The sequence below is a fragment of the Cladosporium halotolerans genome (assembly GCF_011745625.1).
Source record: "Cladosporium halotolerans strain TM138-S3 chromosome Unknown Sca8, whole genome shotgun sequence".
In the NCBI taxonomy this organism is placed as follows: Eukaryota; Fungi; Ascomycota; class Dothideomycetes; order Cladosporiales; family Cladosporiaceae; genus Cladosporium; species Cladosporium halotolerans.
The window spans coordinates 64,865-92,214 of NW_027191459.1; the positions used below are offsets into that span (position 1 = coordinate 64,865).

Genomic DNA, 27,350 nt, shown 5'->3' on the forward strand with positions numbered 1-27,350 from the left:
TGTGGCCCAGCACCAAGGATCTCAGCACGTCCCAATGCTTAGGGCAGCCTTACACACAGATGCTGCCATGGCCAGCACGATGGCGCGGCCAATTTGCCACTATCATATCTTTGGGCACGCGCGCGTCGTGCCTGGCTAAATGGTCAGCGATCTCGCCATTCTGCACCGCAGCTCTGCCAGTCGACCTCATCCACGGTATCGTCGCCGAACCACGCCCGGCGCCCAGGAGTGCCGATAGTGCGCGGCTGGCGCGGCAGTCTGAGCGTAGCATGAACGCAGTGCAAGAAGAGCCGTACGCCCGCAAGATGATTACCCAGAGCTGGACCGCAGACACGGCGCTTTTGCCTCGAGACCTGCAGATGCGAATGCCCTGGCTCTCAAAGGCGATCACTCAGCTGGATCACCTCTCTTCGCAAGCTTGACAGGGCCATGATAGCTTCCTACCTACTCCGCGTCGTCCGATTCTAGACGCCAGGCGCGGCAGTGCCCGCATACCAACGCCTCTTAAGCATGTGTCTGGGGCCACCATTCCGGAGGAAATGGGAGTCAGCACACCCTTTCGGTGGCGGTCGCAACGCTCTGTATGCTGCCGCCGTGGCAACGTCCAGATGCCCGGGTCGGTGGCCGACTTGTTGTAGCTCCTTGCTCCGGCGTGTGGGAAAAACGGTAGGTTTCGCCCACCCGAGTCTTACTTTCGTCGATCATATAAGCCCCTCAACTCAAATCGCGCCTATACCTCAGCCGCGCGCCCGCCACTTTCTCGATTTGCTGCAGGTACACTGACCCCAGTCGTCTCACACATGACCCTGCGATGCCTGCTCTCCAGTCGGCGGAGAGTGGCTACAATACCATACAGGATGCGACGAATCAATTCATGACCCTGGTCCTGCGCTCTGTTGATGCCCTCAACACCGCAGAAGATGACACCGAATTCTTGCTCGCACGTTCCGACACGGACGGAATGCATCAGCGATCAACGGGACTATGGACTGCCTCGTCGGTCGACGCGGCTGGCATTCTAGCTGCCCAACAGCGACGGCAAATCCAAATCGTAGCCGCGTCCATGGCAAGTGTCAGCATAGCAGCGGCGATTTGTGCCATATACTGGTTCTGGATGATGAGGCGAAACTACCGGCGCGATCTGGTTCTGATGTTGATCCTCGGGGATTTCTACAAAAGTCTGTGGTACCTTATACATGGCTCTGTCAACTTCGCCCGAAGCCAGGTCAAGAGTGAGGAGCCATTCTGTCAGGTTAGCGGCTTCATGCTTCAAACAGGCCTTCAATCATGCGGTAAGTCAGTTCTGTCAGCGCCCAGTTGACGTTGCTCTAACGTCAAGCCAGACGTCGCGATCTTGTTCATTAGCATGCACATGGCTTTGCAGATTTTCCCTCCGTCCAATTCCATCTTAGGCCACGATGGCCTGTACAAGGTCCGACATTGGGTTTTCGGCATCTGGGTCTTGCTACCTTGCTTCACCGCTGCCTTGGCTTTCATAAATCCCGATGGCGCCTATCAAGCCCAAGGCGCTTGGTGCTGGTTACCGACCCGACCTTTCTGGTACCGCTTGGCCCTTTCCTGGGTGCCTCGCTACCTGATCTGGCTCTACATCATGTGGGTCGCCATCCGCATCTACACTCACGTCGGATACGAGTTCAGGGTGTTCGGCCAAGAGAGGGATCGTTCGTCGAGCGCAGATCTCTCAGCACAAAGTTCTGCTGAGAGAGGTGCAATCGAGAGACATTTCAAAGAGCGTCGCTCGCAAGTCATCACGAGCGAAAAGAATGTTGGCGTTGGAATCGCCCCCGAAGACATCGTCCCGCCGCAGCCAGCTTTTACGGTAGCGACCCCGAACGAATCCGACAAGTCCCTACCCCCAAACGCCGGCCGAAGGATGTCTCTCCCCGCCTGGCGCTCCCCCTTCGGAGGCACTTCCACTCCAACAGCATCCGCCGACGACACCACCCTCCACCCAAACAGCCGCAGCACCCCAACCTCCCGCCGCGGCAGCCGGCAGATCGCCCCCGGCGTCTTCGCCGAAGACTTCATCCCCCCGCCCAGCTTCGACGCAACCCACGCCCGCGGCTCCATAACCAGCATCGCCTCCCTCCCCCGCTCCCTCGACCAAGCCGCCCTGCCCTCGATCTCCGAAACCCGCGCCAGCGCCGCCGCATCCCTCACCTCCTCCGGCGCCGCCACCTCCCTGACAACCCACGCTCTCCGCCAGCGCCGCCGCGCGATCCAGCGCCAACTCCGCATCCTCTTCATCTACCCCGTCGTCTACATGCTGCTCTGGCTCATCCCTTTCATCGCCCACTGCCTCAGCTACAGCGACTACTACGCCCAGCACCCCGTCTTCCCCATCAGCCTGCTCTCCTCCTTCTGCCAGTGCTTCATGGGCTTCGCGGACGTCTGCGTCTTCTGCTGGCGCGAGCGGCCCTGGCGCCACGTCCCCGGCGGCGACGGGACCTTCCTCGGCAGCTTCGCCTTCTGGCGCGGCGCGCGAGACGAGTGGGCGCACCGGCGGCGGCCGAGCCGCGCGCCGAACGCGATCACCAGCCAGCCGGCGTCGACGACGGGCCTGCTGGGCTCGCTGAAGCGCTGGAGTCTGTCGAGGAAGGGCTCGAGTCCCGCGAGCAGCGGGTCGCTGCAGAGGCCTGGGTTGCTGGGCGGGGCGCACAAGAGGACGCCGAGCGGGGGCAGGCAGACGCGGGAGGCGGAGCTGGCGCACGAGAGGTTGAGGCTGGAGAGGGAGGACTATGAGCGGAATGCGAGGAGTTTGGGCGAGAGGAGGGAGAGTGCTGTCGCGGAGATGCAGGCGCGGGCGCCGAGGAAGGAGTGGTTTGATGCGTCGTTGAATCTGAGTGCGGAGGAGGTTGGGGAGGGGGATGGGAGGGGGAAGTGGGGGTGACTTTGAAGAGCGCTGTTCGTTGATGGGGTCTGTTTGTTTCGAACAAGGGATAGAAGATACAGGGAAGGAGAAAAGCCTAATGAGTAATTTTGATACAAGCAGAGAATGCTACTTGGTCATGACTGCAGTCTCGTTATCCTCGTTCGTTCATTCATTCATCGCAAATCGATTTTCGCTGCCCCTGGCAAGCGGTTCGTGCAGACCTTTTCATCCTCACAAGAAATCTCCATCCCCAAACCCTCCAAACGGATTAGGCGGCCTGCCGCCCATCCCCGCGCCCCTAGGGTGCCCGCCCCTACTGCCCGGCCCAGGGCCCATGGGATCAAACCGCGCACCAGGCGGCACCTGCGGATCGTACCCGGAGCCCCGCGGCCCTTGCCCAGCGAACATCGGGTCGTCGAACGTCGGGTGCATGCCGCCGCCGCCCATGCCTCCGAAGCCGGGCCCGCCGCGAAAGGGGTCGTTCGGCCCCAGGCCTTGAGGGTACAGGTCGCGCTCGCCGATGCGTGGGAAGCCGCTGCCGGGTATGCCGCCGCGGGGCGGTCGGCCAGTCTCGAATTCGTCTTCGAAGCCCGGCATGGGTTCGGGCATGGGACGGCGGGGGTGGGCGAGGGGGTCCGCGAGAGGGTAGGGTCTGGCGGGAGGGACGCGGTCGTCGCGGAGGGGGTCTTGCTGGGGTGTTCTGTCCGCGCTGCGGGGTTGTTCTTGTGTGGAGGACTGGCTGTTGTTTGTGTTTGGCGTTTCTTCGTAGCCTGGTTTTGTGAGGCTGGGTGCGAGCTTTTGGATGATGTTCAGGCGCAGCATGCTGCCGAGGTCTGATAGGCGGCCGACGCTGATGAAGACGTCTGTAATGGCGCGGTCGATGTCGAGGTCCGCGGCGCCCTCGGTTTTGGGTGTTGCGGGCAGGTTACCTTCGGATATGAATTCCTGCACTTTGACGTCGAAGCTGCATGTTCGGTCGTCGCCGAGACCCATGCCCATTACCACCGTCTTGTTGCCCATTCTGTTCGCTTTGAGGAGGTATTCCATGCTTGATTGGTCGTGCTTATAGCGGAAGGCGTAGGAGCCAGCGTGTGCGTTCCATTCTTCGGGAAGTTCGTGGGTCTCGTCGCGATCAGAGGTCGTTTCGAGCTTGTGGTCTTCGCCTAGGCCGACCATTCGGAAGCCGACCGCGAGCATAGATGCATGCGCTGCTAATGCGATGGCCTCGTGTGAGGACTTGATTTGTGGTGAGGATCGTTGAGGGAGGCTGCCGCGCATGATGGAAGTGAGGGAGTCCGCAGAGAGGACGTTGCCTCGTGGGCCGGCGAAGGATGCCATGTTGACGAGGTGTTGATGTATTCCAGCCAGTGATTGGTTTCTGTTGTTCAGAGGTCAAGTGAAGAGTAGACTAGAGATTTGGTGTTATTTGTGAAAGAAGGCAAGCCTACCTTACAAATAGCTCGAGTTCGTCTGTCTTCAAGCTGCAGGCAGCTAGACATGACGTGTGACAGGACGCGGGGATCGGATCGGATCTGGCTCGGCAGCCGTTGCCGACGATTCGCGAAGTGGGCCCTCTTATTACTCTTCTTCACGACTGTCTCTATCTATCAAGTGTTTGAATGTCATCGACGAAGCCTGCTACGAGGGAAACGGCTCTGCAAAAATTCAGTAAATTCTTGGGGCCAAGCACATTCGAAAAGACACTTCGGCAAGCCAAGTACGCAAGGACCCATGTCAAGATGAAGGTCTCAGAATAATTCGTCTCAAGATATCAGTAGGTACGCCTAACTAAGATAAAAAGGAATGGACGCATAGAAAGGAAGATGTCGCTGCCATGTCGTCTCGGAGATACGCATCACTTGCTCTCGACCTCGCCAAGGGAGCCGATCTTGCGCAAAGCATCAACTGCCACCGGCCACGCCTGGTCCTCAGGGTACAACGCACTCGTCAGGTAGGCACTAGTCATACGCTGGACAGAAGCCACCCGCTCGATGCTCTCGCCCTTCGTTTCTGCGGCATCGTATCCTGAGATGCCGCTGAGACAGTGATCTCCACCGAAGAGGGTGAAGAGACTCTTAGGACCAGTGCTGAGATAGTACGGGTCGGCGTGCCACTTCCAGCCGCGAGTGGTGAGGTGAGTGCTCGGATCGTCATCGCCGGCCACAACAAGAGTCGGCGCCTTCATCTCCTTGAAATCAACCTCGCGGTGGAATGGGAGGTTCTCGCGGGCCCACTCTGTGAGAGCATCTCCGCCGTCGCCAATAGCCGCAAGGACAATGCCAGCTTTGATCCTTGGCTCTGCAAGATTGATCATGTCGCCACTATCCAAGTCTCTTGTCTGCATGCCAAGCAAGAGACTCGCGGTGTTGCTCCCTAGGGAGTGGCCAACGACGGCCACGCGCTCGTGGTCCAGCCTGCCTTTAATAAATGGGGCCTCATCTTCGAGCTCCTCTAGCTGATTCAAGATGGTCTTCATGTCTTCCACGCGCTCGCGCCAGAACATTGGAGCTCCGGCGGTCTCCTTGGGCAGGCTGAGTGACTTGGAGCTTAAATGGGTTGGCTGGATTACCGCGAAGCCGTGACCTGCCCAATGGCTCACTAGTGGACCATAACCATTCAACGATGAGAGATGATTCGACTGGCCATGACCGTGGGACAGAAGGACGATAGGAAGATTGGTACCCGTTGTCGGAGCCGTGAGACGAAGTTGGAGAGGAACGGGCCTGGACGGCGATGCGAGGGTAATGGGACTCATGGAGATCGTTGGAGTAGCAGCTGTAGCCGGCAGCTGGGCAGAACTTCCGATCAAGGCGTGATCGGCAATCGTTGTGGTCTTGGACGCCATTGCTGATGATCGATCGAAGGTGTTGATGAATCTTAACGAGGTGAACGATGTTCTGAAGAAGATGGTTGATTTGGAGACAGTGCGAGCTTTGTTGATCAGTGATAGCATGATTTTCTACTCAGATGAACGTCCCCGCCATCTCCTATATAAGTAGTCTATAGAAACACCATGTCAGATGGGAGCAGCATCCGAGCCTAACCACGTTGGGGAAGACTTGCGAAAAGTCCGAAGCCCGGCACCATATCTCCCTGATCCTTCCCCGCATGCACTACTCAGCCTCGTATTGTATTACATACACACAGAACCGATTACCAACACCGCGCGTATGCCCGAAATTAGCCAACTCAAGCATAATGCCGCAAGACATATCACCGCTAGATGGAGCTAGGATAGCCGAGAGGCCCAGCTGTGAAGCAAGGCTCTCCCAGAGAATGCGCTCAAACGCGCCGCCGAGTCGGTTGGTACTGGCTCGAGATCCTCTGGCGCTGCGGAGATGGCTGATCCTCAGGACTTAACGAGCCTGGCCGTTTGTGTGACGCAGAGGACTCATCGGTGGAAGGACCCGGCTGTGGTTGACCACTCCCACTGCTCTTGCTCAGCTCCGCTCGTTGCTTTTCAATGAGCTCTTTCGGAGCATCATCAAGCATGAACAACATTGACAATTTTCCTGGATCACCCTCAGGTGACCCTGCAGCTGGTGATGTCCACCATACTCGTCCTCCAAGCAATGTCCTCTGTGCTCCGAAGAGATTGTGATGCTGTATGATCAGCTTCGCAACCGCTACGCCCAGCGGTGTCCCGATCAAATCTTCGTTGTCGTCTAATTCCCACAGCCTGCCGGGCCAACGATACCAATAACCCTTGAGGTCACCCTTCGCAATCTCAGTCAAGACTGCGAGGGTATGGGTCTCCGCGATATTGGGCATGACAATGAACTTCAGATTGCTGACCGGTTGCTTGGTCCGCTGGCACTCAGAATGCCAATCAAAGTTCCAGACATCTTGCAGTCGTAAAGGTGTCAGGTCTGCCTCGGCAATATCCTGGCCTTCGTGCTTTTGTAAGCGGACCTTCTTCATTCTGTCTGTCATTTCGTCTTCCTCCGATCTCGACGGGTAGTCTGACCAGTGTTGGGAGGATCCAGATTCGCCGATGCCAGACCCCGTAGGTGCTCTGTTGGCGGGCCGGGATGCTAGCTGCTGCCCTTCGGGCTCTTTGGCCAACTTCAGTGGTTCTCGGTGGGACCAGTAGACGATGGCACGGTGCTCTGTGCTATATATATTCTCAAACATGCCACTAGAGACCTTTGCAACTATTGTCAGTAGCTCTCCAAGAAACGGTCCCTAGGCGTGCTACTACCAACAGCATCAGGATCAAGATATGTGTAACTCACCGGATGGTGCTTGAAATTCTCATCGTCAATCCATGGCTCAAGGTGTACCCACTTCATCGGTGTCCAGCTTTCGTCTGGCTTCCCACTAGCATCGCGAAACCCCGGAAGTATGTCCTCCAGTCCGTCAAACTGGGGCAGCGGCCATCTCGCTTTCTTGTACCCGTAGTCACCAGGGCCCTGATCATAGTTCTCGAGGAGCTGCGCTTCGTCATCCGGACTTATGGTGTCCGACCCCAGCCGTTTCGTCCAATACGTACCTATTTGCGTGGCCTTCTCAACTGTGAACGATTGCCCGCTTGGCCCGCGATGCTCTCCGGCTTCTAGGTGACGAAGACTGTCAACATCGTAACCAGTAGCTTGAGAGATCTCGGAGTCCTCAGAGTGCTGTGCAAATGGTAGGAACCCCGGTCTGGGTCGCAGCTCGGAGGGGTCGACGGCGGGTCGATCATAACGATCCATCCGTTTCATAACCTTCTGTTTGCGCAGCACGCCGCTTGTCTGTGTTACACCAGAGGGAACAGTGTTGATTCTAGATGTACAGAGAGACTCCGTCGGTCGATGATCTCCCAGGATTTCATCGGAGTTCTGGCGACGGGCGAGTATAGTAGCTTGTGGTGCGATCGTGGCCCCTTGAGATGTCGTCGGCTGCGTGCCACCTCCACGAGATGCTGGACCAGAATCACTGCCAGCTCCAGATCTCTGCAGAGTATCTTCAAGTCTCGCTCTCGCCATACCTTGTTGAAGAGAATCATCGAACGAACCCGACGCCCCTTCGTTTTGGCCCTGAACTGTCGCACCGGAAGGTTGGCTCCAACTACCCGCAGGCATATTCGCGCCCGGCCTGCGTCCCTACCGTAGTGCTCTTGCCACTAGACGCTGGCTGCTCAGCTCCAGATGTTTGGTCCGAGAGCTTGAAGAGCATGTACAGACTTGGGCCATGCTCCTTGATCCAAGGTATATCGTCCGGGAACTGCTTCCAGAGCCGAGCACTTGCAATCTTGCGGTCGTCACCCATGGAAACCTTTCTCTGCGCCACGAGTCGCCCCAGCGGACTGACAACGGGGGTGCCGAGCACTGCTGCGAATTTCGTATGGTCGTTGTCGTTCGTAAACTCAATGCCAGGCCAGTCCGGAAGATTGGTCTGCAAGTAGCCTCCAACTGCGTCTCTGACAGCATTGCGGGTATCTTCGTTCACGACATTCGATGCCAGATAATACTTCAGTGACGAAGGAGCCACCTTTGCTGATTCGCACTGGTTTTCCCAAACTAGATATATGACATCGGACACGTACCTCAGGGGCGTTACCTGGGAAGGCTGGAGCGATTTGCCCAGCGACGTGTGGGTGGGCCCGCTGAATAGAGACGCAATGATGATTCCGTAACGAGGGCTAACCAACATTGTGACTTTTGCTTTAGTTGCCTGTCAATGTCGACGTCAGTGCTGTGTCTTTTGAGCAGCTGGTGGAATCACTTACAGGATATTGCTGCTTCTTGTTAACAGCATCAGTAGTCTCCTCGGAATGCTTGCATTCAACGTATTTCCAGCCTTCAGAATCCTCGAAGTCAAAACCATCTGGTAGCTCCAATTTGTTCAACGTTCCCTCCCACGCTGTTTCCCATTCCAATAATGGCACAGGCTTCTCCGTGACCGTCCATCCGTGTTTTGCAAGATCATCATAATTCGTGAAACTTGTCCTCTCGGCCTCCGGAATCGAAGGCATATCGATCAGACTTTGGATATGGCTGCCGCGCTTGAAGCAAGCGTCCCAATTTGCTCTCCTAGACTCCAGATCGCGCCCTTCGACTCCGTCGTTGTCTTGGTTTGCATAAGATGCCCCCCGGTACATGCCAGTTGAGCCTTCGCTCTCATCGGAAGAGCCATCACTACTGTTGTCCGATACTGCTTGTAAATAAAGCGCCAGATCGCTGCGTCTGTCGAAGCGGAGGCCATGGCCAGATAAGCGCGTGCTGCTATTGGCATCTTCGCCCTGCAATCCGAATGTAAAGTTGCGTGGATCTTGCTGATGTCTGACGCTGATTCTCCAGAGGTACAAAGTAGCAGCAAAAGCTACGAAAGCTATCAACCTGGTCACGAGACGTGCCCTCAGTGTCAGGCGTTCTCGAGGCATCTTTGTAATTACCCACGCGTGGCTCGACGTGGCAGGGTGATTGAGGTCTGTTTCAGGAGTGTTGAGAAGTTCTGACCCAAGTAGATGAAGTCCGAGGTTTGAAGAGTGAGATTTGATTTGGGGCCAGGGACGCGGTTTCGCAGCGACTTTATTCCCCCTTCACAAAAATCCAGAAAATTGTCGAATCGAGTTTCACGAGTCTAGAAAGCGTTGGTTTCCGTCCATAGTCGTCTTCAGAATTTGCATGGAAGAAGCCTGGTCGTTCGTCCGCTCTTCAAGATGCGCCGAGAGTAATCTCTGCATTTTATTGAGTCAGACTCTTCTTATCAGGAGCACCTTGCGGGAACATTCAATTGTTAGATTGTGTTTGTGTGTCAGGTAGAAATGATACTGGGACAAGGGATGACACAAAATGGTAATTCTCCTGTTCATCTGGGTTGAGCGACGCATGCCTTCTCTGGCAGCTACCTATGAAGGCTACCAGGCAGAGCTCCATTTTCAATCCTTCCAAAGCAATCACACGCATCTTTCCCAAGTCGAACCGGACACATTGAACGCCGTTGTGTCGCCCCGGAAAGTCCTTGAGTGACTTAATTATTACTACCTTACACGGCTTGGTATTTGCGCAGCTGTTCAAACTCATCAGCAAATGGCTCTCGGAAAGGAATGCATAGCCAGCAAAAGCGGGAGGAAAACTTACATCCAATGTCAACGCGCGACTCGAATTCACGCCCTGATCCCTCATAACACCAACCAAAGTCTCACTCTCCTGGAACAAGCCAGCCTTGAGCGAGATGACGACAAACTGCATTCCGGGGCCAGCTTTCTCCCTTACATAGCTCGCCAGGCGGAGTGTGTTCGCAACATCAAGCGCGGCGTCAACCTCATCAAGGACGAAGAAAGGACTAGGCGCGTATGTATGGATGGCGAAAAGTAGAGCGAGCGCGGCCATGGTCTTCTCACCACCAGACAGGTGCTCCATGTCACGGAAGCGCTTGCCAGGTGGCGTGGCGTGGTATTTGACGCCGGAGAGGTAGGGCTCGTCTTCCTCCTCGACGTCGAGGTAGGCTTGGCCACCAAGTGGCCATGAGCTGGACTTGGTAAGGTCTTTGTAGACGGGGGCGATCTGGTCCTTGATGTGGTTGAAGGCTTTGTTAAAGAGCTCCATGCGACGTTGCTGGATCCTCTGGAACTCGTGGTTGGCCTTCTTGAAGGATTTGCGAGAGTCATTAAACTCGCGCTCGACGGCCTGAAGCTTCTCACTTGTCTGCTCGAGACGATCGGCGCTGCGCATGTTCGGTGCCATCTTGTCGAGCTCAGATTGGATGTTAGCAATCTTCTCGGCAAGCGTGTTCTCAGTATCCTCGGAATATTCATCTGTGAGGTCATCGTCCAGGTCGGCAAAAGAAGGATGGATGCCGTAGTCATTGACCTTTGGAGCGCGCTGGCTGAGTGGCTCGCCATCAACGTCCATTGAGTCCTCATCTTCATCGCCAAGTACCTGCTCCTCGAGCGGGAGGCTGTCGAGCTTGCGGCTGCCTCGTTCGAGAGGCAGATCGATATTCTCGACTTTGCAGTTTCGCAACACGCCATATCTCGAAGTTGTAGCCTGCGTGACGTTTGCCTCGAGGGCTGTAACAGCATCAAGGGTCTTCGAAACATTCTTCGACTTTCTCTTGACCTCTGCCCGAGCCTCGTTAACGCGCTCGCCTCGTCGTTCGTATTCAGCCTTGAGCTCAGCGAGCTGCTCGTTCAACTGCTCAATCTCAGCGTTCAGAATATCAAGCTCGCCACCAACCTCCTCCTTCTCAGCTTCCAGCGCCGCAATCAGATCGCGATCGCGCTGACTGCTGGCGTTGATCATTTGAATTCGAGAGTCAGTGCTCTTTAGTCGATTCGTCTCGAAGCCGAGCTGAGTCTTCAGGCGCGAAATCTGGGTCTTGAATTGAACCTCCTTCTCCTTTGACTCCTGCTGCAAGCTGCCCTGCTGACGTTCATAATCGCGAATGTCAGAGTAACCGAGACGCTGACAGAAGCCGCCGAAGATTTCATCCTCAATCTCGGCGATGGACGAAGTGTATTCCTCGAGCTGTTGACGAAGGCCTTCCAAACCGCGAGCTTGCTCATTGTACTTTGGCAGCGTTTCGTTGAGCTGTGATCGGGCGAACTCCAACTCTCGGGTCTTGGAGTCAATGTTGCGTTTCAATGCGTCGAGCTCTTCTTGTGCGTACTGCAGCTTCTGCTGCAGACCAGACAGATCGGAGCGGAGGTGCTCTTCCTCGATCTGGCGCTTGTGATCGTTAGGCAAAGCATCGAGGTCACCACGAAGCTTCTCGACCAGCGTCCGCAGGTTCTCTACTTCAGCATCTTCCCACACGCGCTTGCGCTCGCCTGGGTTCTCGCCACCAGAAATGAGATCTCCTTTCGTGATGCTGCGGCCATCGATAGTAACCATCTTGACATCAACCTTGCGGTTCCACTTCAGGTCGCGAGCTACACTCCACTCATCACAGATCATAGCATCGCCACAGGCAAAGCTGACAGCTCGCTCGAGAGAGCTGTCGAACTCAACGGCGTCCACGGCCAGCCGAGCGCCACGGTGCAAGCCCCGGTAGTTGGCGTTCGGCTGCTTGTGCACAATAGTGTCGAGCGGGACGAAGGCCATGGTACCAAATCGCTGAGACTTGAGGTAGTCGATGCATTCCTTCGCGGTCTTCTCGGAGTCCGTGACGACGGCGTCCCACCAGCGACCAAGGACGATCGGGAGTGCAGTCTCGTACTTCTTCTGCTTGGGTCGAACGAGCTGATGGACCATGCCCTTGACACCAGGGAAGATACGCTTCATTTGTGCCACGGTCTCGCGCTGGCGTGCTTCTTTGTGAGACTCGCGTTGCTGAGACCGCCCTTCTTGAAGCTTTGACCCAGCTTGTTGAAGCTTTTCTTCCAGCTCCTTGGCCTTTTGACGTGTGCGGGTACGCTCGCTGTTCAGGTTGTTTATGGCGGCCTGCTTGGCGCGAAGCTCCTTGTTCGTTGCCTTGACCTGCTGCTCGCGTTCTGTTCGTCGTTGTTGGAGCGAATCAATGTCTTCTTCAAGACCGCCGATTGTACTCTGCGAACGATCCACTGTGGACTTGAGCGAGTTGACCGTTTCCTCATCGGTCTTCAATTGACGGGTGATGTTGTCAACTTTGACTTGGTCTTCTCCAGACCGTTTGTAGACTTCGCCTCGGAGACGCTGGTACTCTTCCATGTCTTCTGCACTCAGAGCGCGACCAGCCTGTTGCTGCTGCGCAGTCCACTCTTTCTGCCATCGGTCTTGCGCTTTCTCCGTGGTAGCCAGGTCCTTTTTGAGCTTGTCTGCTAGGGTCTGCTGAGTCTGACGCTCTTTGCGGACGTCGTCAATTTGTTTCTCGTACGTCTTCAGTTTCTTGTTCGAAATGCTGAGCTTCTCATCGATTGGCACCAGCGCATTTTCCTTCTCTTCAACGCTCTTTTCTCGGCGCTTGAGATCGCGCTCGACCTTGCTCACATCCCTGCCGACCTTTGCCTGATCCTGCTGTGCCTTTGCGAGCTGATCCTCAAACTTCTGGACATTCCGTCTAAACTCTTTGAGCTCTTCCTGATGCTTCTGGATCTCGGCCGTGCTGTCTTCGATGGTGCGCTGGAAGTGGTACAGCTTGAAGAGAACGCTGGTGACGACTGCCTGATCCTTCTCGGCGCGCTTCTGCTCAAAAGAGTCCAGCTCGTCTTTTTGCTGCTGGTATGCCCTGATCTCGGAATTGATGCCGCGTCGCAGCTCCATCTTCTCCTTCTGAGTGTTCTCGGCCTTCGCGGCCTCAGCTTTGAGTCTGTCGTACTCTTTGGAATATTCGAGCGACCCACTGATCTGTTCCAGAAGGCGAGTGAGATCCCTGGGTGACTGCGAGGCAACCGCCTCCACGTCACCTTGAAAGACCAGGAAATTGCGCGCTTTGATGAGAATGTTCTCGGCTTCCAGCGCATCGTTGTACTGTTTCGCATTCACGGGTCGGTTGTTGATTCGGTACTCGCTTTGGCCAGAGGAAGTGATGCTGCGCTTCCATCGCTGCTCCTCACCCGCGTCGTCTTCGTAGACCGCCATGACCCACGCAGTCTTGGGATCGTTGCGCTGAGTGCTGGTCTGGGTGTCTTGCTCGTCCTCACCCATCTCCGCAGCTCCATCCGCCTGACCATCTTCCTCCACAACATCGCCATTCGCGTCGATTTTGGAGTGCTTCAGAACACGCCCACGGTAGACCAGGTCTCTCAGATGGGTGGATCGCAAGTGAGAGGATTTAATGCCGAGCACGAAGGAGATCGCGTCCATGGAATTCGACTTGCCAGATCCATTGGGTCCAATGATTGAGGTGAAGTACGAGTCGCCGAACTGCAGGACATGGTGACCTTTGTAAGACTTGAAGTTGAACAGCTCCAAGGCGAGAAGCTTGCCCATGGTGACGATCGGGCTCGCCGGCGGCGAATCGGTTTAGCTCAGGATAGAACGAATGCGCTGATATGCGCGAAGTGCGCTGGGCTCGCTCACGGGTAGACTGCTTCGTCTGTTGTCGGGTGGTGATTGAAGTCGCCCCGCGTTTGCGATGGACGCGTCTGCGGCTTCGACACGCGCGCGAGGCAGCTCAAGCACGGCAGATCAAGCACGGGCCATTAGCCCGAGCCGACCTTAACCCTAACCCTAAATCGACAACCAGGCAGCTCCAGGGTTTCGGGCCCTTGTGACGTGATGCGGTCAAGCTGCCACTCATCGTCGCGTACCAGCGCACGAGATTCTGCCCTCATATCCTCGTCGGCAACAGCACACACGCGCGCACGCCCTACCCCCTCAGGTGGCGGGTCACGCGAGTAAAAGCGTCAGAATCTTCAAAACACGCGTGTCAGTCAAATGCGCACACTATAAGCACCCGTAAGCCCTCGATCGCGCTTCCCTGCTGTATGTCGTACAATAACAACAAACCAAAGACTGGTGGACAAGACTTACGACTCATAATGTTACGACCCTACTAACTCCTCTCCTTCATCAGTAAGATTCCACCAGCTCTCCTTGACCTCGCCTCACCTTGATCGCCCATATCTTTGGCGGTCACCGCTTTTCATTTCAATAAAGCATCAGACTGCGACGAAGATCAGCATAGCAACATGGACGACGAGCGCCCGAAACCAAGAACCTCAACTTCAAATCCTCCGGAAGAACTAGATCAGATGGCGGCCGCAAAGGAGGAATCGCTTAAGCCGGTCGCGGGTGAGAGCGCATTCTCTCAAGAGTCGGGCGATTACCTGAACGCTGGGTCTTCCTCAGCGTACGGTGGTAGTACGCCAGGGACGCCTGGTTTGACCACAACGATCAGCAACTCCGACTCAAGCAGTTTCGATACCTTTGGAAATGACAACTTTCCCCCTCTGGACCGCTTGACCATGTTCGACCTCCTCGAGAACCTTTCACTACCGCAACGCCTTGAGAAAATGCAAAATGCGCTTAGCCAGCAAGCCGAAAAAGTCCGCGTGCAAAGACGAAAGATTGCCAGCCGTGCGCAGTCAGGCAAGGACAATATTGTGGAAGAATGGAGGAAGCGGGTGCCTATTGGACCGGAAGAGCAGCTTGAGAAGTACCGGAAGCGCATGCGATCGACGGTGGATAAACTGAATAAGCGATTCAACGATGCGAAGACCGTCACTCTGGGCGAAAAGATCAGCTTCGTCACGTCTGTGCTGAACATATTCATCAGCGGATGGATCATCGGAGCATGGCCAGAGATCTTTCATCTTTGGTACACGGCGCAACTGGCCTATTACATGCCTATTAGATGGTACAGGTACCACAAGATCGGCTACCACTATTTCTTGGCCGACTTGTGTTATTTCGTCAACCTCCTATTGATTCTCAGCATCTGGTTCTTCCCGCAGTCTAAGAGACTGTTTATCAGCACGTACTGTCTGTGTTTCGGCAACAACGCAGTGGCCATAGCAATGTGGCGGAATAGTCTCGTCTTCCACAGTCTGGACAAAGTCACGAGGTATACCTTTTCGCAATTGTACCCATAGAGCATTTTGCTAACGAATCACAGTCTCTTCATCCACATCATGCCCTGCGCAACCTTGCACGTAATGGTCCACCTCCTCCCACGCGAAATGCAAGAAGCACAATTCCCGGCCGTCGCAACAATCAAATACTCCCAACCCGGCTCGCCCGAACACTACTCGCTCGGCGCGATGATCATCTGGGTCACGCTTCCCTATGCCATCTGGCAGCTCAGCTACCACTTCCTGATCACCGTGCGCAAGCGCAGCAAAATTGCCGCCGGCAACCCGACCTCCTTCACCTTCCTGCGCAAGAGCTACGCCAAGAATCCGCTCGGCAAATTTGTCCTTTCTTGCCCTGATAGCCTGCAAGAGCCCGTATTCATGTGCATTCAGTACAGTTACGCGCTGCTCACTATGATTCCCTGTCCGCTATGGTTCTGGTACCGCTGGGCTTCGTCGGCGTTCATGATGGTTGTGCTTGCGTGGGCGAGCTGGAACGGCGCGACTTTCTACATTGATGTTTTCGGCCGTCGCATGGAGAAGGAGCTCAATGCGTTGAAGAAGGAGGTTCAACAGATGACGAAGTCCCCAAATATCGAAGGCATGTCAAATATTGGCTCGCCTGTCGGTTCCCCGGCGGGTCCGGCGGGCAAAGATGGCAATGTATCCGGCAGCATGACGAGTGCTCTGGATCTTGGACCGCCTGCCAGCGCAGATTCGAATGATTCGACGCAGAAGCGTGGCAAGGGCACAGATACCATGCCTATGATCGATGGCGGTGTGACGGAGGTCAGTGGAGAGAAGGCTGGTGATGCGGAGGATTCGAAGAAGAAGTGATCTTGTTTCCCTATCGGATGGGCTCGTTGGGTCGAGGAATCTGTGGCACATTGGAGCAACCTTGCTTTCGCATTCGCTTCCGGTGGGAGGAGCTCTTGAATCAGCAAGGTGTTTTGGAGCGTTGGAATCTGGGTAATCGAGTCGTCGGATCAGGTGGCATAACACCCTTCGTAGATTGATATAGCTGACTTTTTCATCTAAATGATCTTGGCATTATATCCTCTCATCTGATACTGTTGGAACATGCCTGTGACATCGTATAACCCTCAGCCTGATGACCGAAATGATTTTCTTGGCCAGGTTGACCACCTGGAGCCTAATCCTGGCGTATTGCCTGTTTCGACCAGGCAGAATGGCCGAACAATCGGAACTTCATCTCACTGGTCACGTACGGTCTGGCCGATGCAGGCGAATTTTGAAACCGAATTTCCCCTATCTATATTGCCCTGACCAAGACAGCACAGGTCAAATAGCTCACTAGCTTGCCCCAGAATCCTATGTCCTCGAATACAGTTCCTTTGCAAAGCATAAGGAAACTCAGCCGAAAGACATATCGGACAAGTCCCAAAGAACGGTTCTTTGGTGTAATGGCAATCGAGGCACACACAGAATCACTTTCGGCTGCAGTGCTGATCGCCCGCCGACAAATAGAGAAAATTCACAAGGATGTCACAATCAACTGGCATGGTGCGCATGGAGAACATGATCGACATGTGTTCTCGAAGCAACCCCTCCAATCGTAGACTGCCGATGCTTCACCGTTCGTGGAGAGACTGGAGCACGAGCCCGATCAGCCAAGGTCTGCAGTGTGATCGGCGTACACGACTGCACGTGTTGCGCGAGAAAGGACCCGCGATCTTTGTACCTGGTGTAAAATCGCCGTTATCAAACTTTCAGGTCTGAGCGGGGATTGACAGCACGATTCACATTTGCCATTGGCCTTCGCCTAAGGAAAGTCAAAGAGGAAGGTCGTATTTCATTGACGTTGGCGTTTGGCCTGTGTGGGAAGGTGAAGTCGAACCTCGGTTCTGAGTTTGGGCCATCGAGAGCCCCACAGGGCGCCAGGAACACACGAGCCGGTGGCGGCAAGGCGGCAATGCTTATCTCCAACCACATTGCTTCTTATTCACAAGCTCTGTGACACACATGATAAAGTTGTATACGGTATCTGCCATGCCCGCAAGCGAGGAACTTTCGCTCACTACGCACACTTCAACCAGCCTACTGCAGCCCCGTGCTTTAAGCAGTGAGGTACTACCATGCCACGGTTGATCGCGTGATAACAGGCCATTAAGATCGTGCTCACACCTTCCTTATCCGGCGCAGGGTCCGAGGTAGTGATATGCGAAATGCAACGCTACTATGCGGCTAAACGATGCCTGCAGATGCTTGCCCACTGACAAGCCGTCGCCCGGTCCTTCCTTAGCGAAGCTTGGTCGCGAGCTTCGCGCGCGGTAAGTAAATAAATGTCGTCTGTCGCTCCTCAAGAAGATCGCCTTCAAGTGTTCGTCTGCCACTCCGTCTCTTCTTAGCATCCATAGACGGCCATACACTCCCTAATGGCGGCCCGCACGCTCGCATTCTGCGCCATTGGCGCCTTCATCGGCGCTGAGGCTCTGCCCACGACCTCATCGTCCAACTACCTCGTCAAGGAGCGCCACGCCGTCCCCAATGCCTGGACGGCCGCTGGTCGTGCTGACAAAAGGGAGTCGATCAATCTTCAGATCGGTCTCAAGCAGCGCAACGAGGGAGTAGTCGAGCGCCATCTCATTGAGGTCTCGGATCCTGACCACGAGCGCTACGGCCAGCACCTCACTGTCGACGAGATCGCGGACATTGTTCGCCCTCACGAGGACAGCGTTTCCCAGGTCCACAGCTGGCTCGTCGAGCACGGTATTGACGACATCGACTACTCGCCCGCCAAGGACTGGATCTCTCTCGTCATCCCCATCGAGAAGGCCGAGGAACTGCTTCAAACCACCTACAGCAAGTTCCAGCACCGCAACGGCGAGACCATCTCCCGTGCCCCGGAATGGTCTCTTCCGGCTCACCTACACGAGCACATCGACGTCGTCCAGCCTACCACCTCTTTCTTCAAGCCTAGAGGCGAGGTCGTGACCAAGTCTTCTGGTCCGGTAATCGATGAGGCGGTTGACCAGACCTGGTGGGAGACCACTGGCAAACACCAGTACGGCGAGCACCACGCAAAGGGCGACGTCAGCGACCCGTCCTTCTGCAACGTCAGCTTCACCACCCTCGACTGCCTGCGCACTCTGTACGGCACCATCGACTACGAGGCCAAGGCCGTCGACAAGAACAGCATCGGCATCAACAACTACTTGAACGAGACCAGCCGCCGTGACGACGCTGCCCAGTTCCTGAAGGAGTTCCGCCCCGAGGCTGCGCAGGCTGCGTACGACTTCGAGTTCGAGATCATCAACAACGGCTCTAACTACCAGGGTCCCAACCTCACCTACGTCCGCGAGCAAGGCACCGATGTCGAGGGCAACCTTGATGCTCAGCTCGTCATCGGTATGAGCTACCCAACCAAGATGAAGGCTTACAACACCGGTGGAATGCCTCCTTTCAAGCCCAGCATCAGCACCCCGACGGATACCAACGAGCCGTACCTGACATTCCTGAATTACGTCCTTGCCCAGAAGGAGCTCCCGTATGTCATCAGCAGCTCCTACGGCGATGACGAGCAGACCGTCCCCTACTCTTACGCCAAGCGTGTCTGCGCCGGGTTCGCTCAGCTCGGTGCTCGTGGTATCTCCTACATGGTTTCCTCCGGTGACGCCGGTGTTGGCGCCGACGGCACTTGCTACTCCAACGACGGCCTGAACACCACCAAGTTCACTCCTGTAAGTCTCTTGCATTTAGAGGAGCTTCCCACATTTTCCAGATTGCTAACCTCCAATCAACAGGACTTCCCCACCTCCTGCCCCTGGGTCACCTCCGTCGGCGGCACCGCCAACTTCGCCCCCGAGACCGCCGTCGAGCGCTTCGCCTCCGGCGCCGGCTTCAGCAACTACTTCGGCGCGCCGGACTACCAGCAGAAGACCGTCAACAAATACGTCAAGAGCCTCCACGGCCAATTCGACGGCCTCTACAACAAGACCGGCCGCGCGTACCCCGACGTCGCGGCGCAGGGCAACCACGACGTGATCGTCTGGGCGGGCACCGTTAGGACCGTGGGCGGCACGTCCGCTTCCAGCCCGACGTTTGCGGCGATCATTGCTCTTGTGAACGATGCTCTGCTCGCTGCGGGCAAGAAGCCCCTCGGTTTCCTCAACCCGTGGCTGTACAGCAAGGCACACAAGACTTTCACTGATGTGACCATCGGGTCGAGCTATGGCTGCAACACCACTGGTTTCCCGGCGCAGAAGGGCTGGGATGCTGTCACTGGTTTCGGCACTCCTGTAAGTCATGATCGATCTTCTTGGTTAGGTGCTTTTGAACATGTGCTGACAGTTGGATCACAGAACTTCCCCGAGCTTGTCAAGGCAGCCTTTAAGAAGTGATGGTCGCTTTGAACTTCTCGCACGATGACACGAAAGACGAAGATACATCCTGAGCGGCACTGCCTGCATTATTTGAAGCGCATTCGCTGAATTGAACGAGCTTGCACGTACTAGCCGCGTAGGAAGCACGACAAAACGAACTATTATGGCAATCAGTCTCTCAAAAGTACACGGATCCCGTCTCTCAAACCCCCTTTGATCGTCTCGTGCTAGGTGACAAGCCCGCGTGCGAATTGTCGTATTCCAAACTGTCCATCAAATTGCCTGCTCGTTTGGATGAGTAAGGCGAATGAAAAGGTAAGGATTCATGCTTGTTGGCCGCTCCGTATGGCGAAGCAGATGTGTTGGTTCTGGATTTGTATAGAAATACACTTATATGGTACACGTCTCCTCCGAGCGCTCGACCTCAGACACTCAAGTCGAAATGTGCCCTTGCCCGGGTCTCGTCCATTCGATGACCGGGTCCCACAGGTAGCAGCCACGCATGATGACACATGTGAGCTGTGGTAGCTTTGGGAATTTCCAAACCATTTAAATCGCCCGACCAGAAAACGATGCGCTGGCGTGGAAGTTCGCCAGAAAACCTGTCCATGTCAAGAACGCCTGTGTATATGCTCTTCCTCTTGCTTTTCCTGACCCGCGTCTTCTCCAAACGTTTTCGTCATCTTCTCGGTTTTACTCTGCCTTCGGCTTCTTCGTACCGTACTTCGATCGGGCAGTCACGCGGTTTCCGACACCACCCTAAGCGTGTCAGTCCGCCATACCAAACACATCCAAAGGAAACTGATGCTGGGCAATACTCACCAGATCGAAAGCGCCTCTGACTAAGTGGTACTTCACACCAGGACAATCCTGACTTCTACCACCACGCACCAGCACGACCGAATGCTGCTGCACATTGTGACCTGCCATCGCCAATCAGCCTCTCGTTCTCCAACAAACCACTTTATCCTCCCTCCGAGAAAATCTCACCTTCACCCGGAATATACGCCGTGATAACCTTCCCACTGCTCAACCGAACCCTCGCGACCTTCCTCTCGCCCGAATTGGGCTTCTTCGGCTTCGTAGTGCCCACGCGCAAACACACGCCTTTCATCTCCGGGCGGTCGACGAGCGCGGGCGAAGTCGGCTTGCGCGCACGCTGCTCGACTCGGCAGCCGCGCAGGACTTGGTTGTAGGTTGCGCTTAGTGAGGGGGTGGTGGTGAATGTGCGGCGGGCGAGGGGCGAGGCGGATTTTGAGAAGGGTGTGAGCGCAGGGCGCAGGAGGGTGGCGAGGAGTTTGCTGGCCATTTTGGGCGGTGGGAGCGTACGTGGGCGGGTCTGTGGTGCTAGAGGCGGCGGAAGGCGATGAAGTTGGTGAAGTTGGAGGTTCGGAGCCGATTCGAGATGGTCTGTGCGTGGATGGGACTGGGAGGAGGGCACGTGAAGATCGATTCCGCGAACGATGGAATGATAACTTGATTTCGCTGGTGCAACATTAACTTGCGAATTGAATGGTTGGTGATGAATTCGATTCGAACGATCCGTGGTATAGTACATTTTCCGCAAGCTATGATAATGCTACAGGATCAGAAGCGAAAATTCATCGAGCAACCCCGTCGATAGATAGCCATTCCGCCACAGCCATTAAAAGTTTCATCACCAACAGCGCCGTCGCTAAAAATGATCGAGAGCTATAATACCCTTCTACAATCACCTCACCACAACTAGTCCCAAGCTCCATCCTCATCCCCATCCACAGACTTCGACATGCTCCCGTTCCGCGGCCTCACCTTCTTCCTCGGCGTGTTCTGCGAGCTGCCTCCTGACTTCCTCTTCCTGCTCTTCCCTCCCACAGGCGGCGTCGCGCCATCGCTGTCGCTCGCATCTCCAGCTCCGCCGGTAACAGCCATTTCGTCCTCGTCCTCAGACGGGATCTTGGCCTCGCTGTCCACGGATGTGACCTCAACAAAGCGCTCGCAGAGAGCGTGCTGCTGCTCCGAAGTAGCAGTGGCAGCCATGAGGTCTGGAATAGCTTTGAGATAGGCGTCCGTGAGGAACGCTGTGGTATTTGCGCGGGATGGCGCCTTGCTGTTCTCCTTAATAGCTGCTTTGCTGTTGCGGACGATCTTCTGAAGGTTCCAGAGGCGAAGGAGGTAAGTGCGGGTTTCCCAGATGATGAGCAGGATCTGCGAGGATATGGCCAGGGTTCGCAGGCGCGCTGGGTTGATCGATGTATCCTGGGACGCGCCAGTCATTGTACCGATGGCCATGGGATCTGGAGCAAGCATGGCCTCCACGTTGAGTTTCAGTACTTCGCTTTCGATGGCCTGGGCAACTGGGGTGCCAACGCTTGCGAACGACTTCTCAAAAGCGGACAAGAGCTTGAGCAAATCATCCGTACGGTCATAGTCGAAGAAGGCCAGGTTTTCGCAGACGTAGCGGGCGAGTGTGAGTTCCGGTGGCGTAATAGTACGAACGTCGAGACGCGCAGGCTCGAACTCAAGCTTCTGACAGATGTTGCTGATGAACTTGTGTCTGACCTTCAATTTGCCGCTTTTCAGCACATCCCAGAAGTAGTGCAGTTTGGATTGCGGAGGGGAACCTGTGAAGCCGGCAAGACCGCCAGAAATTCTGTGCTGGTAATTGAGCGACCGTTGCACTGAGCGCACATACTCTTTCTCGATTACCGTCTCGTGCTTTTGATGCATGACGCGGTGTTCGCTGAACGCGATTTGCGCGATTCTGGTATTGGGAGACGTCTCGAGAGCAACAAGAGTCGGGCCACATTCTTTAGGGTGAGGTAGACCCTGCTGAAGGATACTAGCAATAAGCTTCGTCGCCGTCAATGCCAACTCGTCGCCAGTGCCAGGCGTGGCGGAGGATTCCGCAAGGCGGATGATGTCGGGCAAGAACTTTTGTGCAAGGGCTGAAGATGCGCCATCTTGATCAGAAGCAACATAGGTCCTGGCCAAGCGCTCTCTGCCCGTGACCGGTGCTGCCGCGGCATCTTGTTGAGTCTCGCTGGGAACGCCAAGCATGGCGAAGAATCCCTCCAGACCGGAGACGAAGATTTCTTCCAAAGAGTGCGCTTTCTCTTTCAAGATCAGATTGAAAGCTCCACCGACATCCTCGCGCAAGAACATGTTAGGCCAGCGTTGAGAGATGGCGCAGATAGCGTCTAGAGCTGCTTCGCGAATATCGGTCGGCTGTTTAGGGTTCGTGAATGGGCAAACCACTTCGATAGCCAGATCCGCCACTGATCGAGACTTGGACCAGCTGAATTTCTGCTGGAAAGTGGTGAATTGACTTTCAAAGTCGCAAGCCTTGCCAAACTGCCCAACGATATTCATCAACTTGGTAACGCGGCTGACTTGCTTGGGATCGGACGTGAAATCCGCCTTGCTCATCGAGCGAATGTTAGCCATGGCGGAGGCCATGAGATTGACAAGGCGCTCTGTGTTTTGAAGCTCGCCGTCAATAGTCCACAAACATGCAGCGACCTCAGTGATTTCTGTCTTGGGCAAGCGACCGATGCTCTTCATGAGAGACGACTGGAGCTTCATCAGGATGTCGTGGCCGAGATTGTTCACGTGCGGCATCGCGTATCGCAAGATTGCGAGAACGGATCGGTACACATTGAGGTCGTCACTCTTGTTCAGGTTATTGGTATACGGCTCAAGACGCTCAAGTTGCGCCGCGTTCATAAGCGTGGGACAAGCTTTGGCGAAGATGGTCAGGGTCTGGAGAATGATCGCAGCGGAGGGGCTTCCAGGAATGTCCTCAGGATCAATCATGCCATCGAAAAGGACCTCAATGAGAACTTTGCATACTCTTTCGTTCGCAGGCGCAGTCTTGGACTTGGTGGTCACATCTCGGATCAGACGGCCCATCTCGCGATGTAGATCATCTGCATTCTGTTTGTTGTGGTCAACGCATGAGGTGAGCAGCTGCGCCTGTGAGCGATATTTGAGTTTCGTCTGCACGGCAGTGTCGCCTTGCAAAGATAAGCCATGGAACGGCGCAAACCAAAGCTCCTCGAGGATGCTGCGAACCAGCTCGAGAACATTTTCTTCCGCGTCTTTCATACCCTCGATGAGCGCGTTGGCTACACTCAAGCGCACTTTCAGCTGAGATTCGGGAAGCGAGCCGGATTTCATCTGAACTTCAGTGTTCAAATAAAGGTCTTTCAACACCTTGAAAGCTTTCTTGCGAACACCAGACATTGGATCCATGGCGCGCAGAGCGACGTGAGGGTGAACCTGACCGGCCAGCTCGGGGCGCAGGGCCAAGCACCTTTGCACCAGACTAAGAGCGGACTCACGCACCAATGCAGACTTGTCTTTCATGCAGTTAAGGATGCGATGAAGGAGATGGACATTACGGGCGAGCACTTCAGGATCCTTTTCGATGACCGTCAACATGCTCTTGATGGCTCGACTCTTAACGAGTGTATGCTCGTCTGTGAGCGCGTTGACCAGACCACTGAAGAGACGATGGAAAGCCTTGCAAAATGTCGTGTTGATGGTGACGAGCAAAGAAGCGAAGCGTCCAGTGGTAGTCGACGGCGTTTTGAAGTCATAATTCTCTTCCAACCATTCCGGGTCGACGATGATATTACGAAGCTTTTCTGAAAGGCTTTTCGACATGTCAGGGGCGTCGCTATTTTCCGAGTCGACCGAACCAGAGCGCGCCCCACACAGCTGCATTGCCCAATGTACCAGCAGATAGCCTTTTGCCGTCTGAACTTGCGCGTCGTTGCCGTTGTCTCGCGCTCTTAGATACTCAAGGACAAAGCGGTACGGCCCGTTGAAGTCAAGCAAGTCGCGACTGTCGATGTCCTTGTTGTTGATGTCCGCATTATGAAAGGTAGTCACCAGAGTGTTCGTGAGCGGTGATTCATCTCTGTCGACGTTCTTGGCCACGCTGCGAGTCTGCATCTGCAGACCAAGAATACCAGACCCCATCATACCCATCAACTCGAGACCCAGGTTCCGTGCGGGTACGGTAGCCTTTGGGTTTTCTGCCAAGCTGACCAGGTAGTTCAACATGATTTGCAACAACAGCTCTGCGGCAGGCCAGTCGCTTGACCCCAGTACATTGAGGAAGTCCTCGGTGAAGATGTCGATGAGCTTGCGATAGGGCTCGTCGGAGTTTTTGGCCGTCGTCGAAGCGCGTTGAATCAGCATACGAACAATGTAGCTGGCGTTGCTCCTGGCTGCGTCGTGAAGCGGGCTGACCAAAGATACCAAGTCGTTGGGTACGCCTTTCTTCTTATTTGAGACTTGAATCCCTCCATAGTCGTCGTCATCCGGGTCGTCGTCCTTGACATCCTCGTCAGATCCCTCAGCGTCTTCATCATCTTCATCGTCATCGTCTTCCACAGCCTTGCTCCGGAGATGCAGCGCAGTACTGTTCCTGGTAGCACTCGTTTGAACCAGACGCATGAGTAAGGCCGAAACGAGCTGGATGGGCTTCCCGTCGGGCAAGCGATATTGTCGAGCGCTTTGCTTGGTCGCTGGTAGTTTCTCAAGCGAGACCAATATCTCATCGATGACGAACAGACGCTGGTCGGTGTACCTCGTGAAAATCCTCCCAAGCACGTCCATAGCGTACTTGCGAGTTGATTCGAAAGGTTGGATTCCGAGGACTGATTCCTTCTCTGTACCAGCATTTTCCGCGAAGATGAGAGATTTACACATGTAGACGATACTGGAAATCGCGCTTTCGTCCACGTCAACGCGTGACAGCAAGATGGCGAGTAAACGAAGTGACTTGGTGACAGCGTGCAGAAGCGACTGAAGACCACTTCGGTGGTTGGTAGCGAGCACAAACTTCGGGTTGTACTGGGGCTTGTCGCCACCGCGAACCCTTTCGCCAACGAATGACCGTTCCTCGGCAACTGGAACAAGTCCAGTATCAATGATCGTTTTCAACAGGTCCAAGGCGGCGCGAACGTGATCTTCGGACTGCAGTTCCTTCTCCTGCCGACCAGCATTCATCACACGAAAAAGAGTCCGAGCCGCAAGAAGTGAGCTTTCGGCTTGGTCCAATTTCGTCAACCAGAATTGAACATCATCTTGGGACCAATCTTCACCGATTTGAAGATTTGTGCTGTTGGCTGCAGAGACAGCGCGCTCGTTGAATTTCTGAACCCTTACCAGATCTTCAACATCCATGCTATCGAGGCGGACATACTTTGCAACGGACTGGACGGCAGTATCCAGTTGTTCCTGTGCAGTGCGCTGGAGGATTGGAACACGGCCATCGTCAGAATCTGCCACCGTAAGCCATTTGGAATGGCTCATGTCATCCGGGTCAAAATTGTCTTCAGCCGTGAAGATCTCATTGAGCAGAATTTGGAGTGCTGCTACCGCGGCATCCCCCTTTTGGCGCTGATCCACACTGATGGTCCGCGATCCATTGCTAGCCGTTGGGCGTGATTTGCCAGATTGCCCCTCGCTTGTATCTGCGACGTATTGAATGCCAGAGAGTTCAGCGGCCGAGAGTCTGCCTGGGACTACCGCTTGGAGGACCTGGCTTGAAGGTGCTGCGTGACTACTCTGCGGAAGGCCGTCATTTTGTAAGGGCGGGAAGCCATTTTGCTGGTTGGTTTCGGGTTTCACAGTAGATTGCGGTGTCGGGATTCGCTTCTGGATCTTTGTCGTACTCGGATTGGTACCATTCACAGCAGGCCTGTTCTGCGTACCTGGTGACTCCGGGGTCAAGTAGCGGAACGGGACGTCGGCTGAGTCAAGAACCATCCTTGCGAATGGACTTAGCTCAGGAGCTGGACGTGAAGCTTGACTGCTCGCGCCTTCGCGTGCCTGAAGATTCTTCGGTCTCTTGAACTGGTACTTCGTCAAGCTATCTGAATCCAGCAGCTTCTGCACGTCTTTTAGGGTCTGTTGGCAGCGCTTTGAAGCAGATTCTGCATTGGTCGCTCCGGCACTGAGTCTCTCGAGAACCCGACGAGATTGCTGGTGGTCACCGAGTCCAAAGTTGGCGTTATGGTAAGGAGTGGCTAAAGGTGGGGGAATGACTTCTTAAGGACGAGTCAGTTAAAGTCGCATGAAACTGAACGAAACAGCATGTGATGGATCAAAATTCACAAGCCAGAGATCGGGAATGTACATACCAGGATTGAAGGGAATGATTGAGCTGAAAGGAGTGAAGGGTAGCGCCTCGCTCACTGTGGGCGTTTGCATCCATTGTTGGTCGGCAGAACCTTGGTGAGGCTGTGACGGCACGCCATTTGTAGGCGGCATATTCCCGCCGCTGTTGTACGTGTTTTGCATGACGGGTGTAACGAGTCCTTCTCTTGCCGCATGGGTGATCTTGATCGTTCAGCTAGCCTCGTTCGTAGCCAGCATCATCCGGCGCATTCGAGGACGTGCCGGCTCTCGTCCGTGTCGGAGACCCCGTCGCGAGTCCGGAAGGATCTGATTGCATTCACTGTTGTGGATTCGGCATCGTCAATGCATCGCTGCTGCGAGGAGTTATCATGTCGGCGTACAAGCAAACACCCGAGAAGCTGCCAGCAACGCCGTTTGTCGATGTTCACCAGTGAATGCCCATCTCCGCGCGCTTGCCGCATTTCCATCTCATCGGTCGCGGCTGCCTAATGGGGCGGGCCGAGTTCCCCGCCGCAGAGCCGCAGAGCTTATTTTCCCTCGGCTCCAGCTAGGAAAAATCCCG

The 27,350-nt window shown here is 55.2% G+C and overlaps 8 protein-coding genes across 8 annotated transcripts; 3 read left to right on the forward strand and 5 right to left on the reverse strand.

The window, feature by feature from the left end:
• Positions 1–134: 134 nt before the first annotated feature.
• WHR41_03150 (uncharacterized protein) lies at positions 135–2,911 on the forward strand (the record flags this gene model as incomplete). The annotated part of the gene is made up of 2 exons (XM_069371756.1): positions 135–1,292; positions 1,344–2,911. The coding sequence occupies exons 1-2, from the start codon at positions 812–814 to the stop codon at positions 2,909–2,911; spliced, it is 2,049 nt and encodes a 682-aa protein (XP_069231047.1). The 5' UTR covers positions 135–811.
• Positions 2,912–3,124: 213 nt separating this feature from the next.
• On the reverse strand, positions 3,125–4,231 carry WHR41_03151 (uncharacterized protein; the record flags this gene model as incomplete). The annotated part of the gene is made up of 1 exon (XM_069371757.1): positions 3,125–4,231. The coding sequence occupies one exon, from the start codon at positions 4,229–4,231 to the stop codon at positions 3,125–3,127; it is 1,107 nt and encodes a 368-aa protein (XP_069231046.1).
• A 517-nt stretch (positions 4,232–4,748) lies between these two features.
• On the reverse strand, positions 4,749–5,738 carry WHR41_03152 (uncharacterized protein; the record flags this gene model as incomplete). The annotated part of the gene is made up of 1 exon (XM_069371758.1): positions 4,749–5,738. The coding sequence occupies one exon, from the start codon at positions 5,736–5,738 to the stop codon at positions 4,749–4,751; it is 990 nt and encodes a 329-aa protein (XP_069231049.1).
• Positions 5,739–9,660: 3,922 nt separating this feature from the next.
• WHR41_03153 (uncharacterized protein) lies at positions 9,661–13,865 on the reverse strand. Its single transcript, XM_069371759.1, has 2 exons — positions 9,958–13,865; positions 9,661–9,886 (listed from the first exon to the last, which is right to left on the reverse strand). Exons 1-2 carry the CDS (start codon positions 13,726–13,728, stop codon positions 9,863–9,865), a joined length of 3,795 nt encoding a protein of 1,264 aa, XP_069231048.1. The 5' UTR covers positions 13,729–13,865; the 3' UTR covers positions 9,661–9,862.
• A 192-nt stretch (positions 13,866–14,057) lies between these two features.
• WHR41_03154 (uncharacterized protein) lies at positions 14,058–16,366 on the forward strand. Its single transcript, XM_069371760.1, has 3 exons — positions 14,058–14,223; positions 14,315–15,304; positions 15,356–16,366. The coding sequence occupies exons 2-3, from the start codon at positions 14,430–14,432 to the stop codon at positions 16,146–16,148; spliced, it is 1,668 nt and encodes a 555-aa protein (XP_069231043.1). The 5' UTR covers positions 14,058–14,223; positions 14,315–14,429; the 3' UTR covers positions 16,149–16,366.
• A 919-nt stretch (positions 16,367–17,285) lies between these two features.
• On the forward strand, positions 17,286–19,907 carry WHR41_03155 (uncharacterized protein). Its single transcript, XM_069371761.1, has 4 exons — positions 17,286–17,399; positions 17,475–19,012; positions 19,076–19,570; positions 19,634–19,907. Exons 2-4 carry the CDS (start codon positions 17,708–17,710, stop codon positions 19,670–19,672), a joined length of 1,839 nt encoding a protein of 612 aa, XP_069231042.1. The 5' UTR covers positions 17,286–17,399; positions 17,475–17,707; the 3' UTR covers positions 19,673–19,907.
• A 69-nt stretch (positions 19,908–19,976) lies between these two features.
• WHR41_03156 (mitochondrial 37S ribosomal protein uS12m) lies at positions 19,977–21,003 on the reverse strand. Its single transcript, XM_069371762.1, has 3 exons — positions 20,645–21,003; positions 20,477–20,577; positions 19,977–20,413 (listed from the first exon to the last, which is right to left on the reverse strand). Exons 1-3 carry the CDS (start codon positions 20,961–20,963, stop codon positions 20,348–20,350), a joined length of 486 nt encoding a protein of 161 aa, XP_069231251.1. The 5' UTR covers positions 20,964–21,003; the 3' UTR covers positions 19,977–20,347.
• A 376-nt stretch (positions 21,004–21,379) lies between these two features.
• Positions 21,380–27,211, reverse strand: WHR41_03157 (uncharacterized protein; the record flags this gene model as incomplete). Its single annotated transcript, XM_069371763.1, has 2 exons — positions 26,791–27,211; positions 21,380–26,697 (listed from the first exon to the last, which is right to left on the reverse strand). Exons 1-2 carry the CDS (start codon positions 26,948–26,950, stop codon positions 21,380–21,382), a joined length of 5,478 nt encoding a protein of 1,825 aa, XP_069231250.1. The 5' UTR covers positions 26,951–27,211.
• Positions 27,212–27,350: the final 139 nt, after the last annotated feature.